The 17,612-nt window shown below is 51.4% G+C and overlaps 6 protein-coding genes across 6 annotated transcripts; 2 read left to right on the top strand and 4 right to left on the bottom strand.

Annotated features, from left to right (window-relative positions):
- Nucleotides 1–392: 392 nt before the first annotated feature.
- Nucleotides 393–1,727, bottom strand: ASPSYDRAFT_58174 (DUF4050 domain-containing protein; the record flags this gene model as incomplete). Its single annotated transcript, XM_040849489.1, has 1 exon — nt 393–1,727. One exon carries the CDS (start codon nt 1,725–1,727, stop codon nt 393–395), a length of 1,335 nt encoding a protein of 444 aa, XP_040702787.1.
- A 560-nt stretch (nt 1,728–2,287) lies between these two features.
- Nucleotides 2,288–5,164, bottom strand: ASPSYDRAFT_151658 (ATP-binding protein; the record flags this gene model as incomplete). Its single annotated transcript, XM_040842117.1, has 1 exon — nt 2,288–5,164. One exon carries the CDS (start codon nt 5,162–5,164, stop codon nt 2,288–2,290), a length of 2,877 nt encoding a protein of 958 aa, XP_040702786.1.
- A 2,151-nt stretch (nt 5,165–7,315) lies between these two features.
- Nucleotides 7,316–9,916, top strand: ASPSYDRAFT_151049 (LIM domain-binding protein; the record flags this gene model as incomplete). Its single annotated transcript, XM_040842066.1, has 5 exons — nt 7,316–7,613; nt 7,719–8,650; nt 8,721–9,008; nt 9,061–9,324; nt 9,389–9,916. 5 exons carry the CDS (start codon nt 7,316–7,318, stop codon nt 9,914–9,916), a joined length of 2,310 nt encoding a protein of 769 aa, XP_040702785.1.
- A 918-nt stretch (nt 9,917–10,834) lies between these two features.
- On the bottom strand, nt 10,835–12,763 carry ASPSYDRAFT_178094 (WDR46/Utp7 family WD40 repeat domain-containing protein). Its single transcript, XM_040843474.1, has 2 exons — nt 12,072–12,763; nt 10,835–12,012 (listed from the first exon to the last, which is right to left on the bottom strand). Exons 1-2 carry the CDS (start codon nt 12,702–12,704, stop codon nt 11,038–11,040), a joined length of 1,608 nt encoding a protein of 535 aa, XP_040702784.1. The 5' UTR covers nt 12,705–12,763; the 3' UTR covers nt 10,835–11,037.
- A 315-nt stretch (nt 12,764–13,078) lies between these two features.
- Nucleotides 13,079–15,655, top strand: ASPSYDRAFT_89700 (small subunit rRNA maturation protein TSR1; the record flags this gene model as incomplete). Its single annotated transcript, XM_040852206.1, has 3 exons — nt 13,079–13,190; nt 13,264–13,733; nt 13,799–15,655. The coding sequence occupies 3 exons, from the start codon at nt 13,079–13,081 to the stop codon at nt 15,653–15,655; spliced, it is 2,439 nt and encodes an 812-aa protein (XP_040702783.1).
- Nucleotides 15,656–16,146: 491 nt separating this feature from the next.
- Nucleotides 16,147–17,297, bottom strand: sec17 (alpha-soluble NSF attachment protein SEC17; the record flags this gene model as incomplete). Its single annotated transcript, XM_040842118.1, has 5 exons — nt 16,147–16,389; nt 16,443–16,617; nt 16,680–16,986; nt 17,075–17,198; nt 17,265–17,297. The coding sequence occupies 5 exons, from the start codon at nt 17,295–17,297 to the stop codon at nt 16,147–16,149; spliced, it is 882 nt and encodes a 293-aa protein (XP_040702782.1).
- Between the last annotated feature and the right edge of the window lie 315 nt (nt 17,298–17,612).

The following is a 17,612-nucleotide window of genomic DNA, read 5'->3' as shown; positions in this document are numbered from 1 at the left end:
TCAGAAGGCAAGGAAATATATACTGACGTACTTTACTACGAATTTTGGCGAGCAATACAACATAATTTTAGTTTCTGATATCTACCATAGACGAATAAGAACGCAGTAATTTGTGCTTGTAGCGGAGTGTGGGACGAAAAAAGATTACTTGTGATATTTCTTGAATTCGATAAAGTAGTCGACTCGATCAAGTTTCCTTTGCACCATACAAACAGAGTGAATACAGGTACCATGAGTACCCACCAGCTCCGTGGCGAAAGATGAGATACAGCGGGTGCAAAAGAGCGGAGGTATAAGATATATAGCTTTAACACCCAGGGTCCATGTTCATAGTCAAGAAAAGAAAAGAAAAGGAACCAGGAGCGTAAAGTAGAAGAAAATTTGCGACACTCTTATTTACCCGCTTGCTCAGCATCGCCCTCCACGATTGCTGAGCCTTCCGCAGCCCCGGGGGGATCCTCAGGGTGTGAAAGGTGCTGGCTCGACGAACCACGCCTGTGGAACGGATGCGGGTGGAACCCTGAGAAATGCAAGACCTTCCGCACTGTGCTTGCGATTGAGGATCTGCGCTTTGACTCCGGCGAGCTCGGCGGATTCCCGTCCTTGTCGGCTGCTGATTGGGGAATAGCGGGAGTATCGGGGTGTTTTGAAGCGGAGGTATTGGCGGGTTGGACAATTGCGTCGTTAGTGAGTACGAGATTTTGAGGCTTTGGAGGCCACTGCCCGTCTGCTTTCCAGCCTTGAACCATAGATTTTGTCATGTCCGCGAGATTTATTGGGACGGTAGGGGTGAGGCCTTGGATGACGACCTTCGAGTAGATGGAGGGGTACATTGCGGGTATTATGGCGGCGCGGATTGGGTTGGAGGTTGAGATCAGAGAGGGAACGACAGGGATAAGAGGGTCGTGGAAGGTGTTTGATGAAGGGGATGAAGAGGTGGAGCTGGTAGACGGGGATGCCGCCGGGATAGCGGCGGAGGCAGAGAGTGGCTTTGATAAGTCTGCTATCTCAGTAATAGGGCTGGTCGTGATCTCGGCTTTAGTTGCGTCGTTGACAGTAATCTGGTCAGCCAGCGACGGTTGCACCTCGTTGTCACGAGTATGTAACGCATTATCTTCCTTTCTGGTAATGTCCAGAGCGTCTGTCTTTGACGCGAGACCAGATGGCTCCCCCGTAGCTGAAACAGTAACTGGATGGGAATTAAGAAATGCTGAAGTGTTCTGGGTATCTGAATCTGAAGTCGCAGTGTTGCCCTCAAGCTCCGCACCAGTCGCGGACACTGACTGCTGTTTTCTCTCCCAAGTCTTGACCTGCTTTCGAGACAGAGCCCCCGACCATGCATCGCGTCTCTCTACCCACGTACGCAGCCCTTCATTCCAACTCATCTCCTCCTCCATCTGCCTGCGACGCTTGCGCCGGCGTTCAGTGTGCCGAGTCTCTTCTGAGGACACCGAGCTAAGAGCGCCTGAGAAGCCATCAAAAGCATCGCCCCCCTCTAGAGGCTCGGGGCTCGCGACAGGCGAAAACTGAGGCTCAAGCTCTGACCCGGAGCTGTCATATTCGCGAACGCGCCATTCCAGCACTTCCGTGGGCTCTGGGTTCGCAGGGTACTTTGGAGGAGGGGCACCGGGTTTTGCCGAAAATTCGAAGGACCAGTCGTTTTGGACGACATCGCGGACGTATCGCTTGGCTTCGCGGATGGCCTCGTCCCGAGAGTCAGCCGACATGATGAATTCTTTTGAGGGATTGAGCAGGTAGCGAGTAGTGGAGGAAAGAAAGGAGGTGATGCAAAGGCGACGGAAACGGAGGATGTGAGGGGTTGATCGCGTGAGGAGGAAAACCCGCGGATGAAAGACAGAATGAAGGTGATCTCTTTCAGCTGTCTTGTGGGATTGGGTTTCGCATCCTAAAAGTATTAGGTGTTAATCATTGTCTGATTGACCCTCATTCCCCATTGAGAAAGAATGCATGCTGAAAGAAGGTGACGAAATCCAAATGCGGATAGAGGCGACACCGGAAAAATCTGCCTGAACAAAACAGCTAGAAGCTTGTGCGAATGCTGCCCCTACTGGGAAATCATACAACAAAATTTGTATATACTTCTTTTAGTCTAATTATTGGTACTAGCCGGTCATATCGTTACAGTTAATGAAAGAAATAGGTGGTGGTACATATGTTGTCGCATGATCGGACCCGTTCCTTTGCCGAAAGTCCTGCCGAAGCACACTCTAATGGAACGAGAAAACCGGCCCAAGTCTCATGCTCTAGGGTATCATGTTGTTCGTTTTCACGTCCGTACTCTTGCGGCGTCTGATGCAGCAGCCTCGTCACTGACATGCGTTGCGAATCCCCATCCGGGACTCTTCTTGCGCCGGCCTTTGCGATCTCCATACTGCTCGTCGAACTTACGGACCGCGGAAAGCGAGGACATGTCTTCGCTGATGGAAGCACTGATCTCTTCCATACCGCTGGTGAAATGTGCCCATGTCAAGGTTCGCCTTTCGGGATACTGGTATGCACCTTCTCCCGTATGCTGCTGAGCTAGACTGTTCTCTTCCCGTACGCAGGCCAAGGCAGCTGCGACGCAGAGGTTTTTCAAGTCAGAGCCGGAGTATAGCGGTGTGCGACGTGCCAATTCCGCGAGATCGACAGAAGGTTCTAGGTTTTCTTCTTTCAGGTGAATCTTAAGGATTGCGTGGCGGTCTTGTTCTGTGGGAAGGTCCACAAGTAATCGCCTTGGGAGGCGACGGAGCACCGCGTCGTCTAGATCAAACGGCCTGTTTGTGGCAACCATGATAAACGTAGAGGTGTCGTTCATCCCATCCCACTCTCGAAGGAATTGATTGATCAGTTCCCGATGGGATGTGCGGCTGCTGGCTCCAGTACGGGAACAAAAGATGGCGTCTGCTTCATCTATGAAGACGACGCAAGGATTAAGCTTCTTGGCCAGTGTAAAAATGGCCCTGACGTTCTTCTCCCCTTCACCAACATACATATCATACACTTCAGACCCGCTGACTTCGAGCACCGTTGCTCCACTTTCACGAGCCACAGCCTTTGCAAGCATAGTCTTTCCAGTACCCGGAGGTCCGTAAAGAAGTAAGCCCGGGATCTTGTCGGTGGCTAGTACGCCATAGGTAAACGCCTCCGGACGAATGAGCGATAGCGAAGTGAGCGTTTTCAACGCGTCAATTGTCTCAGGTGGGACATGCACATCCGCGAAGGTAGTGCGAATGCTTTTTGCGTCAACAACACCGTTCAACAGCTTCTTCTCATGTGAGTTGCAACTTTTGCGGAGGGAGGAAATCAACCGCTCGCGATTGTTCTCCGTTTCGTTGGGCTTGGATTTCGGCGTTCGTTCTTGCAGCCACTCGTCTCTGATAGAATCTGTCTTCTGCATCATTTTGAGCGCACGCTGAACGTGCTCAAGTCCAAACATCTCATCCCCACGAAGGCTTCCAAGGGCAAGTGTTGTCGCCCAGTGTACCTGATTGTACGACCAATACCCCTCATCGAGACCCGAATCTTTTACAAGTGGCTCTTCTAGCGGCCAAGAAGTTGTTTGTAGAACTTCATCCTTCACTGCCGAGGGCTGTTCCTCAAGCCTTGTCCGGAGCATGCTCTGAAGGTGTCGAATGTTGATGTCTAAGGTCCGTTTTCTTCGATCTTCCGTAAAAGTCTTTTCTGTGGCCTCGGATTTCATGGCGGGCGTGACAAGGACCGTCTGGGAATACTGATCATCAAACGCAGTTTGCAGTAGCCTTGAGGAATCCGAATCAGAGGGAACATCCTGAGCCGCAGTGCCAATAAATAGAACCCGATGCCCGTCCTTACGGCGATCTTGAATAACTTTAAGTAACAGATTTAAGAACCTGGAACCTTCACGAGTATTCTGTAAGTCAACGCAGTCCTGGACCTGAACAATAATATCACGCGTCTGTTCTGGTTGTGCACTGTCAGAATCGCTAGGTAGCTCTTCGTTGGTTGTGTTTTGAATAGCTGGTTGTTGTGAGAGTTTCCCAGGGGAAGAGAGAAGTTTATGCAAAAGCTGAAGTCTCCGTTCTTCAGATCGATCAAAAGACGGCTGGGATGTGGCGCCGGCCGAACTGTCTGAAGGATTGATTGCCGCGACCAAGCCCTTGAGACCGAATAAGTTGGGAAGAGGAATATCTCCAGGTTCGCGAGAGTTCTCGATTGTTATGAACTTCGGTCTACCGTAGCCATCCTGGCGGAAGTTCCGTGGGATCATTGCATCTGTGTCGCCTTCTTCTTCTTCATTTATTCCCTCGCTAGGCTCCCGCCACGCATCCGATATTGATGGTCGGTACACCTCGTAGCCAAGTAATCGGATGGGCGAGGATCTACCTGTATCCGCTAGATCCTGCTCGGTGCAGAGCTGAGCGATGTCTTGCGCATTGAGCGTGATTACGTCGGTGCCGAGTTCCTCCGCGAGACGTTTTATTACGGCGTCTAAGAATAAGATCCCATCGGTGCCCGGATAGTGGAGGCCGAGGTGCGATTTGCGTGTTGAAGGCTCGGTGGCATATTTCGCGGGCGGTAGTCGTAAACCAGCCCTAGCGGAGGCGCATAACTCCTCCCATAACGCGTCCGTTAACGCATAGCGGTTTTGAGGGTCAAAACATTCATCTCCCGCAGGGGGTTCGTCTCCGCTGCCTCCAGAAGCTGAACCATCTGCAGAAGCTTTGCGATCTGGTGTTATGGCGCGGATGTCCACCTGCCGCTGCTGTTCCCTTGTGGTCTTCTCGCTGAGTACCGTATTCCGTTCACGAAACCAGTCAGGGACTGAGACAGTCGGAATGGCCACTTCTTTAGTGCGTTTCCTATTCCTGAGTGCTCTCCGTATCGCCGACCCGTAAGGGCCTGACTCCTTTGTGCTTGGCTGTTCTACTGGCGTCTCAACAGCTGCATGGGGTCCATTCGGGCTGTGGCTGCCATTGAGGGCTGAGATTTCGCCGGGAAGATTGTTGGAAATCGGGTCTCGACTGTCCTTGGGATCGGAAGGCGTGGACAAACTCCACGTCTGTGAGAGGTGGAAGCGTCGCAGCGGAGATGTGACAACTGCGGGATATCGGCGATGCGCAACAAAACGGCAGGGTCGAGCAAGAGACCAGAGGAGCCTGCCCTGTTGCATTGGCGAGTACATCCGGGGCAAAAAGAGCCGCCGGAATCAGGGAATATTGAGACTGCTGATGTTGCAGAGAACAGGCGATCGCATCAGGTGGGTGGTTGAGGCGACGGATCTTTTTTGATGTCAATCCTATATCCGGCTGACAAAGAGGAAGCAGAAGGTCACATGACCTAAACAGCACTTTTTATACGGACAGGACAACGAACGTCCACGGTGGGTAAAAGGGAAACCGAACGTATTTGATAGATCAACTACGCGCTAGTGGTGTTGAACACGTACTTGTATATATTTGACACCGTTCTTCTGACGTGCGCTACTTCCCAATCGCATGGGGAAAACGGCACACGAGGCTTTCGGAAGTGTGATCTTTCTACTCTACGCGTCCACCGAATAAGTACCTGGTTCCAAGATTGAACCCGACGAACTCAAGATCTGTCGGTTCAGTGATCTAAGCCTGAGTTGGCTGTCTTACAAAACGGCCTTCGGGACTCCAGGGCTTTGCTAATGTTTAGACCACAACCGGCATACTCCTGGTCCTACATGATACAAAAGCGTAGCCCGGATAAATGTCGACGGGAATGAACTCAATTGTAACTTGATTGTATTATTTATGCTGCGAGCACCTAAATCTAGTCCACGGATGCAGAGTGCAAATACACTGTGCTGGTTAGACATTGTTGGGTGACCAATGATCTCTCAAGCCCAATTACCAACTCATCTTTCAGGTTTTTTGTTACCACTGTTCTTTCGAATCATCAGCCAATGTACACAAAAGAAGGTGACGAATCAACAAAGTCTTGAAAAATATCTCTCAGACAAAGTATACTGGCAAGTAGCAGACCAACCGGGAAAGGAAGGTCCGAATTATCTCGTCATGGGCGATTTGGTAAAGAAAGAAGAAGAGGTATGGTTGTCATCCTCGAGAGATCGGAGTAGAAAAAAGCAGGAGACCAAGGAAACACGTTATAACTCACCTTACGAAGTTAGCTGGACACGATCTTATTCGAGGCGAGCAGTATGGTATGATCTCATTGCATCACACGCTGCACCAAAGAAGAGCAGTGGCCAAGCCATTGCCTGACCAGAAAGGATCAGTTAGACCGCATGTTGCTCGATCTCGCAGCAGACATTCCGATCAGATCGTCCACGGTTGAGATTTCTTGCAGGAAGAAAAACTCGAGGAAGAGAGGAACTGGTGTGGAAGAAAAAGAACGAAACTCGGCCGAACTATTTTTCCGCGTACATATGCCTTACCTCTTATGGCATAGTGTCCTCGGCCATCAGATTTTCCGGCCAGCGAAGCGCCCCCAGAGAAGAAATCCAGAGGGCAGGAGATAGTTATAAGTCAAGAGGAGCGCTTTTTCCTGGATTGCAGGGAGATCTCTGATATCTGGAGCTTCCACGCAGTAGCAAGCTGTCTGAAGGGTACGTGTTGCAAGTTATGGTTGGTTGAGACGGTGAGGACGCCTGGTCGACACCTCCAGATCTCGTCAATTTTCCTTTTCTTTACCTTCTCTCCCTCTTTTCTCCTCCCCCTTGGAAAGCCACCGCATTCCCTTCCCCGTTCCCTTCCTTTTCCCCTCCTCCTGATCGCTCGCTCGGGGTCTGCCATCTGTGTGGCGCTTTTTGGTCGGTTTTCTGTGACCAGCCTGCGAGACCAAAGTTATCCCGGTCGCTATCAAGCCTCATTGATCTGGCGATCGCGACAGTCGGACAGGAGCCGTCTCGCCGTTCTTTGGTCCCAAAGCCCCTCCACTTCTGTCCATCTTCCTCCACCCGATCTCCCAATTCTCGCACCCGCCGTTCATATCATCGCGTCTCTAACATTGGTCGCTCAGGTTGACGATTAACCTGGCCGACACCGGTGATATCTTCCAGGCCCTATCCATGCCTTAGGTTTGATGTGGTTCTGGACGACACCGACGCAGGCTCAATCGTCCGTCAGCCTTTAGGCTTTAGCCTCCGCTCCGACACTAAAAGCGGCCCTGTTGTGTCTCCACGTCAAGCGCGCCTTTTCGAGTCCCACGTCCGCCCAAGCCTCCGTCGCTATTATCAACACCTCATTTTGTCTCTCACTCTCTCTTTTTATTCCCACGCTTCCTTCTCGCTGCCCTCTTTTTATTTTAGGCTGTGGAGTCCCGTTATCGGTGACTTCGTAGCCCAGCGATGATGATGGCGCAGCCGTTCGCTGCCCATCCAGGCATTGCCAACCATCCCGGTCTGCCTCCCGGCCATGCATTGGCTCCTGGTCAGCACCCAAATGCTCACCCAGGCCCCATGGTGCAGCAAGTGCACCCTGGCGTGTCTGGGCCTGGCCCGCAGGTTTCTCAGGGCGGTCCGATGATGGGGCAAATGCCTCCAGGAGCGGGGACTACTGGCCCAGGAGGCCCTGTACAGGCTCATGCTCTCTCTCACCTTGGACCACAGGCACATTTGTTCCCACAGCCACCTTATGGCCAAAATTGTACGTTCTCACTTATCTGAGCATTATCATTGTTGAAAATCTCTTCCGTCGGCATAATTCCCCTGAATCGCGTCTAGTTATGGGCTAATATGCGTGTTTACGTAGTCGCCGGGAACCCCCAGCAGCTCATGCAGCAACACCACCAAAATATGATCAGACAACGCATGATGTTTCAACAGAATGCACAGCAGGGCCAGCCTCAGCAACAGCAGCCGCCGCAGCAACCACAGCCACAACCACAACAACATGGAGGTCTCTCGGTGTCGCTTCCAAATGGAACGCAAGCATTGAATGCAGCACACATGGTCGCCATGCAGAATCCGGCAATGCGACCGGCGAATCTGCAAATGCAGCAACTCCAGCAGATGTCGCATGGGCAACCCCAAAATATCCAACAACAGCAGCAGCACCTTTTTGCAATGCAGCAAGCCGCACAAGCGCAGGCGCAGGCTCAAGCCCAAGCCCAACAGGCTCAACAGGCTCAACAAGCACAACAAGCCCAGCAACAGCAGAATACTGCCGTTCAACCTGGTCAACACACCCCACAGCAGCGCTCGGCACCCCAACCTCAAAGTGTGCATGAGGCCCAAAGTGTCACCCCACAACCCCAGCCAGGACCACCTCCTCACCAAGGAAGCGCGACTCCACAACCAAATCCTCATCAAGCGCCGTCCTCTCAACCACCTCAGCAGCAGCCAGCGGTTACTCAACAGCCGCAGCCAACTCCGAACCTCGCCCCTCAACAACTTCCTCAGGCTCAGCAGCCTGGCCAGCAGCCACAACAACCACAACCGCAGCCCCAATCGCAACAGCCCCAGTCGCAGCCCCAGTCACAACCTCAACCGCAACCAGGCCAACAGCCAGGACAGCAACAAGGCCAGCAACCCCATCCAATGGCCGCGCAGGAAGCGTTCAAAGCCCAGCAACAGCAGCAACAAAATGCGGCAATGTTAATGCAGCAGCAACAGCGGATGGCCATGAGAGGACAGGCGATTTTATGTCTAGGCAATTTTGCGGAACAGCTAAGTAGCTTTACGGTGCGTCCCTTCTACTCATTTTTGTCAGGCCGATATTCGACGCTCGGAGAGACTAATACCAGACATATAGTCCCGCGGCGAGGCGAACGATCTACAGTACTGGTCCACTTTCGTGGACAGATTTTATTCACCGACAGGAGTTCTTCGACAAGGCGTGTACAACTCTCAAGCTGGTGCTAAGCAGTTTGAGATTGCGACGCCCGCACTCGCGCGGTATTATTTGACGCAATTTACCAGTGGTATCCGTCAGATCCAGATGCTTATCGAGGGTGCTCGGGAAAGGGACTCGCCAAACGGAGGTCATATTGTGGAATGTCCCCGAGCTTCCTTTATCTACTGGTTTACAAATGATTCCCAAGTGAGTTGTATACTTTCCGCAATTTTTTTAAGCATTCTAACATCTTTCTTAGCTTTTTACTACCGGCACATTGAAAGCACACTTCGATTTCCAGAACAAAATCGAAATGCTCGATATCGTCGTTATGAATCATACGGAGTATCTTCCCCGGAACAAATTACAGGCATTGGAGTTTGATCAGAAGCAAAGCCCCAAGGTTACCAAAGGGACGGGAAAGCGGGCCCAACAGAAGCAGCCTCAGCAGCCCCAACTTACTTTACCCGAGTCTATGGTTACGTCTAACGGGGTTACCCCTGCAGTAATGAGCTTCCTCGAGGTATGCTATGACATTCTTTTGTTCCTTAATTCGATTTGTTGTGCTAACAGTCATGGCGGTATAGGTGGCGGAGACAATGTCGCAAATGCAGCTTCTGCTCCAGTATTCACACCAGAATCCAAATCTAACACCGGCCGAGTCATTGCGGAGCCTTGTTAGCAATATTCATAATAACCAGGGCGCAAACCCTGTTTACATGCAGGGCCATATGAACCCCGCACTCCAGCCAGGGCCGAACGCACGAGCGCCCAGCATGGGTGGGCCAAACCAATTCGCATCGCCGGGTATGGCTCATCTTAACCTACCGGGTGGCGTTCAGGGGTCGCCACATCTTTCTGGATCGGCTCATCCAAGCCCCGGACAGAGCAATCTTTCGGGGCCGCCGGGGATGGGACCACAGGGCCAAATGCCACAGCAAGTCGCTAGCGCTAGTGCCAGCCCTAATGTGAGCAACAAACGCAGGCGGGCTAGTACCGTTAAGATGGAGGGCGAGGACGCTGGCGGCGAAGTCAACGGCACCGCCCCTGGGCCTGCCAAAGTTAAGGCTAGTCCCAGGGTAGGCGGCAAGAGGCAAAAAGGGACTGCTGCATGATTTTCCAGAGAACTAATTACTGATTTTTATTTTATACCAGTCTAAAGAGGTTGGGAGATGGCGCACGCTCGGGTACATCGTCTATTATTGCTTCGTGTTGTATGGGGGAGTCTGCTGCTGCTTTTTTCTTCGTTGAACATATCGGATGGGAGTGTTTCGCTTATTTGGTGTTCTTACTGATGGAAGACATGGTCGCTACCGGTTGTTCATATCGCCTTTTGCGCGGTATATACTTGGTCATGTTTATGGAACTTTGATTCCTGTACGTGAGGTTTTGCCCCCGTTCTACAACACAAAACCTTCCAATGCGTCGAGGTCAAGGCGCTTCGGCATAGATTGGCCTCGGCTTTTGTACTTTACCATTTTCATCGTTTCTGCATCTGGTTTCATTGCGCCCTTTTGGATGTGTTGTTTTTTCTGGTGTCGGCTTTTTGGCCTTTACCCTTCCCTTTGGTGGAGGTTGATATTTCGTTGAGCCTGATTCCCGCTAAGCGTGACATATATTGTGTCTAATGCTGGTTGACGTTGGTTGCTCTTTATCTCTTGCGCTTGATTTTCTCTGCAGTGATACTCACGATTTTTCTCATTGGCGACTTGCTCTATTTGGCGTTCGGATTTGCTGTTACGATGGTACTACTTTTTATGCCGTGCTAGAAACCATCACAAGGATTTTCCCGCTTTTCAATGTGCAATTCATCCCCATCGATCGTTCCCTTAAAAGGGCTTTAATGAATGAGGGCCCAGTTTGTAATACCAGCATTCAAATTAGTGTTAAAATGGCAGTAGTATTCGATCATGGAGGTACCAAATATAACCCCTAAGCACTAACGACCCTATACTATATGCTAGAAATATACCATTTGAATGTGTAGGTGTACACTGAAGATTACGTATCTAGGTATGCAGCACTTTTTCAACGAATGTATCCAATTGAACGCCCTCAAATGCATATTCATGACAGGCTGGCAGAGCTATACTTGCTCTACACATCAGGGTATCTGTGTACGGTAATCGCCATCATCGCTGACGACGAAAGAGCGAATAAAGCTTGGAAAAACAATACAGGCCAAGGCAATAAGAAGGCCAGGAGACAGAGAGAAACCGGGAAAGCATGGGCAAGATTATATATCCTTCTTTGCAAATCTCGCCAAAGCAGGCCCCAGCTCCTCCTTCTCGCTTCTGAGTCTCTCCTTGGCACGCGCCGAGCGCTCCTTGTGCAGCGCCTGCGCCTTGAGAAGCTTCTCGTCGACCACATTGCGTCTGCCCTTCTTTCGGAGATACTTCCGCAGCGCACTGTTCCGGCCACGGCCACGGTTCTTGAGTTTCTCGATCATATCCTCCGGGCGGCGATCGAGGTCCTTTTCTTCCCTGTTCTTCTTGTCGCTGACTGTGTCGACTCTGCCAATGAAGCTGGGGTCTAGCGAGATCATGCCAGGCTGGAGCTTGTTCATGAGCGCGCGGACCTCCGCTTCTTGACGCTGCTTGGGGTTTTCGTAGGGGTTTGCTTCGAGGGCATCAAAGTTGGGTTCGCCAGCGCCGGGGACGATGATGCTTGCGAAGCCCTTGTCGTGCGCTACCCCGAGGATATCTTCGTACGGGCACCAGCGGAGATTTTCGATGCGCTGGCCGTCGCCACCCCACGCCATGTAGGGGGATTGGACTTTCTGGGTGTCAGCGGCTGCGGCGTCGAAGAGGCCGCGCCAGACACTGACTTGTGTGCCCCAGCCGACGGCTGTCAGGCCGCGGTCACTGATGGAAACGGAGGCACCGGGCTGGTAGCACGAGTACGAATGGACTTCACGGTACATGCGGATGTCCCAAACTTGCATCTTGAGGTCCTGGCCTGTTGAGACCATGTAGTGGCCTTGCCTGTCGATGGCCATTGAGCGGACGGGGCCGCGGTGGACGAGGGCTTTGACGAGCGGGGCTTCGGTGTTGGGCGACCAGAGACTGACGGTGCCGTTTTGGTGGCCAACGTGTATAATTGCGTTCCAAGGATTTTGGGCCATGGCCGTTGGAGCTCCGGCCTTGGTTGGGATCTCGGCAATGAGCTGGCCGGTAGATGTGTCTGTGTACTTGAGGTGGCCGCTCATTTGCTATACTGCGTATTAGAACCGAAGTTTTCCGATGCGTATGAAGGAGAGAAATCACTTACAGTTGAAGCGAGAAGAAAATGGTAGGGGAGGAATTCAAGAAAGTTGGGTTCGACGATCCTGTCCAGGCAGTGCAATTCAACGCCCTGACGGTCATAGATATAAACCGCCTTCTTCTGAGCAACGGCAAAATACTGATTGTTATGCAGCCACCGCGCATCCCTAACGGTTTCCCGTAGATGTAATTCACACCCCAACTTCCCATTTCGCCAGTCCATCGTCGCAACATGGCCCTTTCGCCCTGCTAGCATCAACTCGCGCCCATTCCGCGTGTAATCCATCCGATATGGTCCAAAATCATCAAGTCTTAATTCGAATTTCTTCTTTGCCGTTTCGATGCCGACATTTTCTGCGATATCGTCCTGGCGCACCCGATACGTCCGCTCCATCTCCCCCTCAGGCTCGAGGAATCCAGCTTCATGTTCCATGAGAATCTCCGCATCTTTGGCGCGGAGAGCGGCATCTTTGTACTTTTCTTCGACGGCCTGTAGATTACTTCGCAGTTTCTTGTCCCTTACACCCTGGGTATGGACAGCCTTGCCGCGTCCGTATTTCTTCTGTGCCTCGATCAACCGTTTATTCTCTTTGCGCTGCTTGGTGGGCGCAACGGCCTTTGTCGGCGCTGATTCCGCCATGGCGTCGACGGGGTTGGGAATACCAGGGTAGTGGTCTGGGTATCCAAGGGTAAACGAGGCCGGTAAGATTGGATCAGAGTTAATGATCAAGTTATTTTGTCCAAGCTCCTCGAACCAGCTCTGGAGGTTGCGGAGAATTTTAATTTTTTATTCTGCTGGAAGAAAGATGCCAAGACCGCCTTTCCGGATGCTCGCTTGTTTTTTTCCTCCACCGCCTAATTTTTTTAACATCCATCGATCTATATTATTCATTCTTGCGGAGAACTTTGTTGACCGTTGCTATTTTATTCTGCTTTTGCAGTCTAGACGTTCGCTATCAGCCCGACACTCTGGCCTCGCTTCCGTTTCGCTTCAAGGGCTCCGGCGGTGCCAATATGGCGCCTACTTCGACTGTGCAGCACCACCACCGCTCTACCACCAAGACTTCGCACAAGCCTTACAAAACTGGCCATGCTTCTAAGCGTGCTCTGAAGGACCAGGCTAAAGGTATGGCTGGTTATACCCACACATGTCTTTTATTTTAACCGGAGCAAATGCTGACTTATTTTTTTTTTTTTAGGCAAGGTCGAAAGAGGAGAGCGGGGCACTCGCAAGACCCCTCACCAGCAACTCATGTCGAAACTCGACCGAAGGAACCAGGCTCGTCAGAAGCAACAGAACAAGCAGCAGGAAAGGGCCCAAGCTACAAGCATTTTCTCCGGTCAAAATGGGGCACCCCGTCACGTCGCCATCGTTCCCCTCTCGGTTGACATCGACATCGCTGCCATCATTAAGGCATTGAACCAAAGTGTTGATATTTCAGGCGATGCCTCAGCGGATACTATCTCTCGAGTCCGTGTTGATCGATTCCGGCAGAACATACAGTATATTCCGGCCAAGTATGACTTGATGAGCGCTTTGGATGCTTGCCGGATGGCGGACTTCGTTGTGGTAGCGGTCTCCGCACAGGTTGAAGTGGAAGAGCAAGGAGAGCTGTTGCTCAGGTCGATCGAGGGCCAGGGTATTTCCAATGTCGTTGCGGTTGTACAGGTATGCTAACTGGGCGACATTTCCGTGTTCTATTGGATTTATGGCTAATACCGTTACCCGTCTAGGGCCTCGATCAAGTCAACCCTCCGAAGAAACGCCCCCAAGTATCTGTGTCCCTCAAATCATTCTTGAACCACTTCTTCCCAGCTGTCGACAAGGTTCTTTCAGTTGATTCACGACAAGAATGCTCAAATGCTATCCGATCTCTCTGCACCGCGACGCCCAAAGGTATCCGCTGGCGCGATGACCGGAGTTGGATGCTCATTGAAAACGTCAAATGGCCTGAAAGTGCCGGGGATGCTGTAGATGACGTGGTTTTGACCGGTGTTGTACGTGGAAAGGGCTTGAAGGCAGATCGCTTGGTCCATGTTCCCGGCTGGGGTGATTTCCAAATCGACGGTATCACCGCTGCGCCGCTACCTACTGCGCGATCAAAGCGGGATGATGCGATGGCTGTCGACGAAAGCGGCTCGTCCCAAGTGTTGGATGGGCCATCTGCGGATCAAGATGACTTGGCTACTGTTGCGCCGGAAGAAATTGAGATGGAAGATGATATGGAGTCCATGCCGGATACAGACAAGAAGGGTGTTCTTCTGGATGACCACCACTACTTCTCTGACGATGATGACCATATCCCGGCCAAGCCAAAGAGGCTACCCCGAGGTACTTCCGAATATCAATCGCACTGGTTCCTGGACGACGTATCAGACTCCGGTTCCGACATTGTAGACGAAGATGAAGATGAAGACATGGAAATGGACGTCTCTGGCGCTCCCGAGGACGGTGTGTTCCCAGACAACCGCGACGCGATGACAGAGGGCGGAGCCTCGGAATACCCTCAATCAGAAATGTTCCTTGACCCATCACCAGAGGAGGAAGCACAGCAATTGGAAGAATACAGAGCCAGCCGCAGGAACGAAGCTAAGGAAGACCTGGAATTCCCGGACGAGATCGAGCTTCACCCCAACGTCCTCGCCCGAGAGCGACTGGCTAGATACCGAGGAATGAAGAGTCTCAAGACTAGCGCTTGGAACACAACAGAGGACCGACCACATGAACCCGAGGATTGGCGACGACTTCTCCAATTCGGTGACTACAAGGGCTCCAAGAACAAGATTCTAAGAGAGGCCCTAGTCGGCGGTGTGAGCCCAGGCAACCGAGTCGATGTCCACCTTCGTGCAGTCCCCGCCTCGCTCCGCAACAAACCCCAACCCTTATCTCTCTTCTCCCTCCTTCGCCACGAACATAAGCACACCGTGGTCAACATCAACATGCACCTCAACGCAGCCGTCGAACAACCGCTCAAAGCTAAAGAAGAACTCATCGTGCAATACGGCCCGCGGCGCCTAGTTGTTAAGCCTGTCTTCTCCTCCGCAGACAATACGCCCAACAACGTCCACAAATTCGACCGCTTCCTCCACCCCGGCCGCAGCGCAATCGCCACTTGGATTGGACCACTTACGTGGGGCTCTGTCCCCGTCCTCGTCTTTAAGACTCGAAAGGCTTCAGAGGAAGAAGACCCAGAGGTGCTCGACTCCGCCGACGGACCGGAACCAACTTCAGCCACAGACTTCTCAACATCCTCCCTTGACCTAATCGGCACGGGCACGGTCGTGGCCCCCGACCCATCACGCGTTGTCGCCAAACGCGCCATTATCACAGGCCACCCGTACAAGATCCACAAGCGTGTTGTCACTGTTCGCTACATGTTTTTCAACGCCGAGGACGTGAATTGGTTCAAGGCGTTGCAATTATGGACAAGACGCGGACGCAGCGGGTTCATCAAAGAAAGTCTTGGTACACATGGATACTTCAAGTGTACTTTCGATGGAAAACCGAACCCACAGGATTCCGTGGGAATTAGTTTGTACAAGCGGGTGTTCCCACGGAAGGCGAGGGCACCGGAAGAGATTGATAACTAAGTTAGTTCCCCTTTCTATATACAGCGCGTGTTTGGTTTGGGTGGTGGATTGTGATGTTGCCAGAGGCTACATCTGGCAACATAGGTTGGATAAAGAGATGGGATGATATGATACCATAAGATTGCGCTGCATGATTTGATGATCTTTATGTTCTGAGTTTTTTGGGCTATTTTCTAAAAGTCTTTTGAGATACATACATGGATGCCGACGAACGGCGAAACAGGTCGTAATGAATTATGATTGACTGCTTCATACCTTATGGCAATACCTAAATACCTACCCGAGCAGCCGGGGGCATAGAAAGGAAAAGGATAAAAGGCTATTCCAACTAGCGAGAAACATAAAAAGAAGTAGTTATCGTGACCACGTTCAAGAACCACATCCAAGCAAGATACAAATCTTGTATAGGTTGAAATAATAAAACCGACTTTAGACAAAGAAAAACGGACATTGAAAGGAAGAGTAATTTATGAAGAACGAGCTTCTGCAATTTAAGAGAAATCATCTTCCTCTGGTCCTTCAATCCCGTTCTTGATCCGCAATAGAATTGTCGTCTTCCACTTGTCTAGCTTGCTGAGCTGATCGAACTGGAAGAGTTTATCGGCGAATGCCTCTTGGTCTCGCGCCTCCATGGTCTGAATCAAGTCTACAAGCAGTTGGTGTTCTCTCGTCGAGTTGAATGTGGGGTCAACGTCGCGATAGCTCTCGAGGGCGCGGTTGGCGGAGACCATGTCCTATTGATAAGTTAGTATGTAGGAAACTGTATACTGGTATAAAGAACGCGAACATTGGTGGCTAGATGGCAGAGTCCGGCTTTTAAAAGATAATCTTTGACAGACCACTTCATCAGCCCGTTGTTGATGGATGAGCGGGCAATCCGCTCATAGTGGTCAATTGCTTTGTAGTAGTCGCTTTCAAGCGCGGCTAAATCGGCTGCTTTGAGGAAGTGCTTGTTTGCGAGACTGGAGAGAAAGAGTTAGCGCTTTGGAACATAGTATAATGTAGGGAAAGATGTAGAGCTCACGCTTCAGCATTGTCAGCATCGAACCACTCCGCGGTCTTCTCATAAGCTTCCAGTGCGTTCTTTACATCCCCTAGTTCCGTCTCGTATACTTCTGCTAGGTACTGCTGCTGGGTGGCTGCTCGGCGGAGGTTCCCGTTCAATACGTAATACTGGATGGCGGATGAAAGCACGCGGACGGCGTCCTCGGGGTCTGACTTGCGGTAGACTTTGAAGGCCTCCTGCAGTGTGTTGGCGGAGTCACCGGGTTCATTCAAGTTTTGGGTCTGGATAGCGGCAGCCTTTTCAAAAGCTTGACCGGCTTCCTTGTCTGATCCATCCAAAAAAAGGTACTCTTTTAGTAAGGACATCAAAAATTTGGGATGCACATTCCCCGCAGAGAGATGAGGGGTGCGTACTCAGCTTCTGGATCCGGAATGCATTGGCGGCCTGTGTGTATAGATCTGCTGCATTCTCATATTTTTCAGTACGGCCGCCGAAGAAACTGAAGCCGCCTGAAGCACTTTGGAGTGCTTTCTCTGCCTAGAAGGAGCATGATATTAGTGATCACTATTGATAGCGGGGCGGCAGAAGCAGTGGGCAACTGACTTTCTGGAGGAGGGCTCGAGGATCTGCGGCCATGTTGACGAGTCCCGGGGTATTATAGCAAGAACAGGTAGTGTAAGGAGGATATAGCGTTAATATCAAAAAGACACGTTGAGAGTTCAGGTTACCTCAAAAAGTTGTTGGAGGAACTGGGCTTCTCGCATAGTCGTCACTGCCAAGACTCTATTAACTCCTCAGCTGGGCGGTGTCTGGCTGGCGCCTCCGAGCTCTCCAGCTTCTTTTCCCCCCGAGTTACCCTTTGGGTATATATCCCTCTAGTCTCACTTTGTTATTGCACTCCATCAAACACAATTGTATTTTGGGGAGATAAGAAATTTAGAGCCCTTTTCT

Source organism: Aspergillus sydowii (genome assembly GCF_001890705.1).
Source record: "Aspergillus sydowii CBS 593.65 unplaced genomic scaffold ASPSYscaffold_5, whole genome shotgun sequence".
Taxonomy (NCBI): domain Eukaryota; kingdom Fungi; phylum Ascomycota; class Eurotiomycetes; order Eurotiales; family Aspergillaceae; genus Aspergillus; species Aspergillus sydowii.
Note: the sequence above shows the minus strand (reverse complement) of the source record. Positions and strands in the feature narration are given on the sequence as shown.

Bases quoted from the DNA above. Each gene is read 5' to 3' on its own strand.
- ASPSYDRAFT_178094 (XM_040843474.1), bottom strand. From the start codon at position 12,704: ATGGCGGAATCAGCGCCGACAAAGGCCGTTGCGCCCACCAAGCAGCGC. The intron at 12,013-12,071 runs GTAAGTGATTTC...TACGCAGTATAG, and splicing joins ATTTTCTTCTCGCTTCAACT to CAAATGAGCGGCCACCTCAA.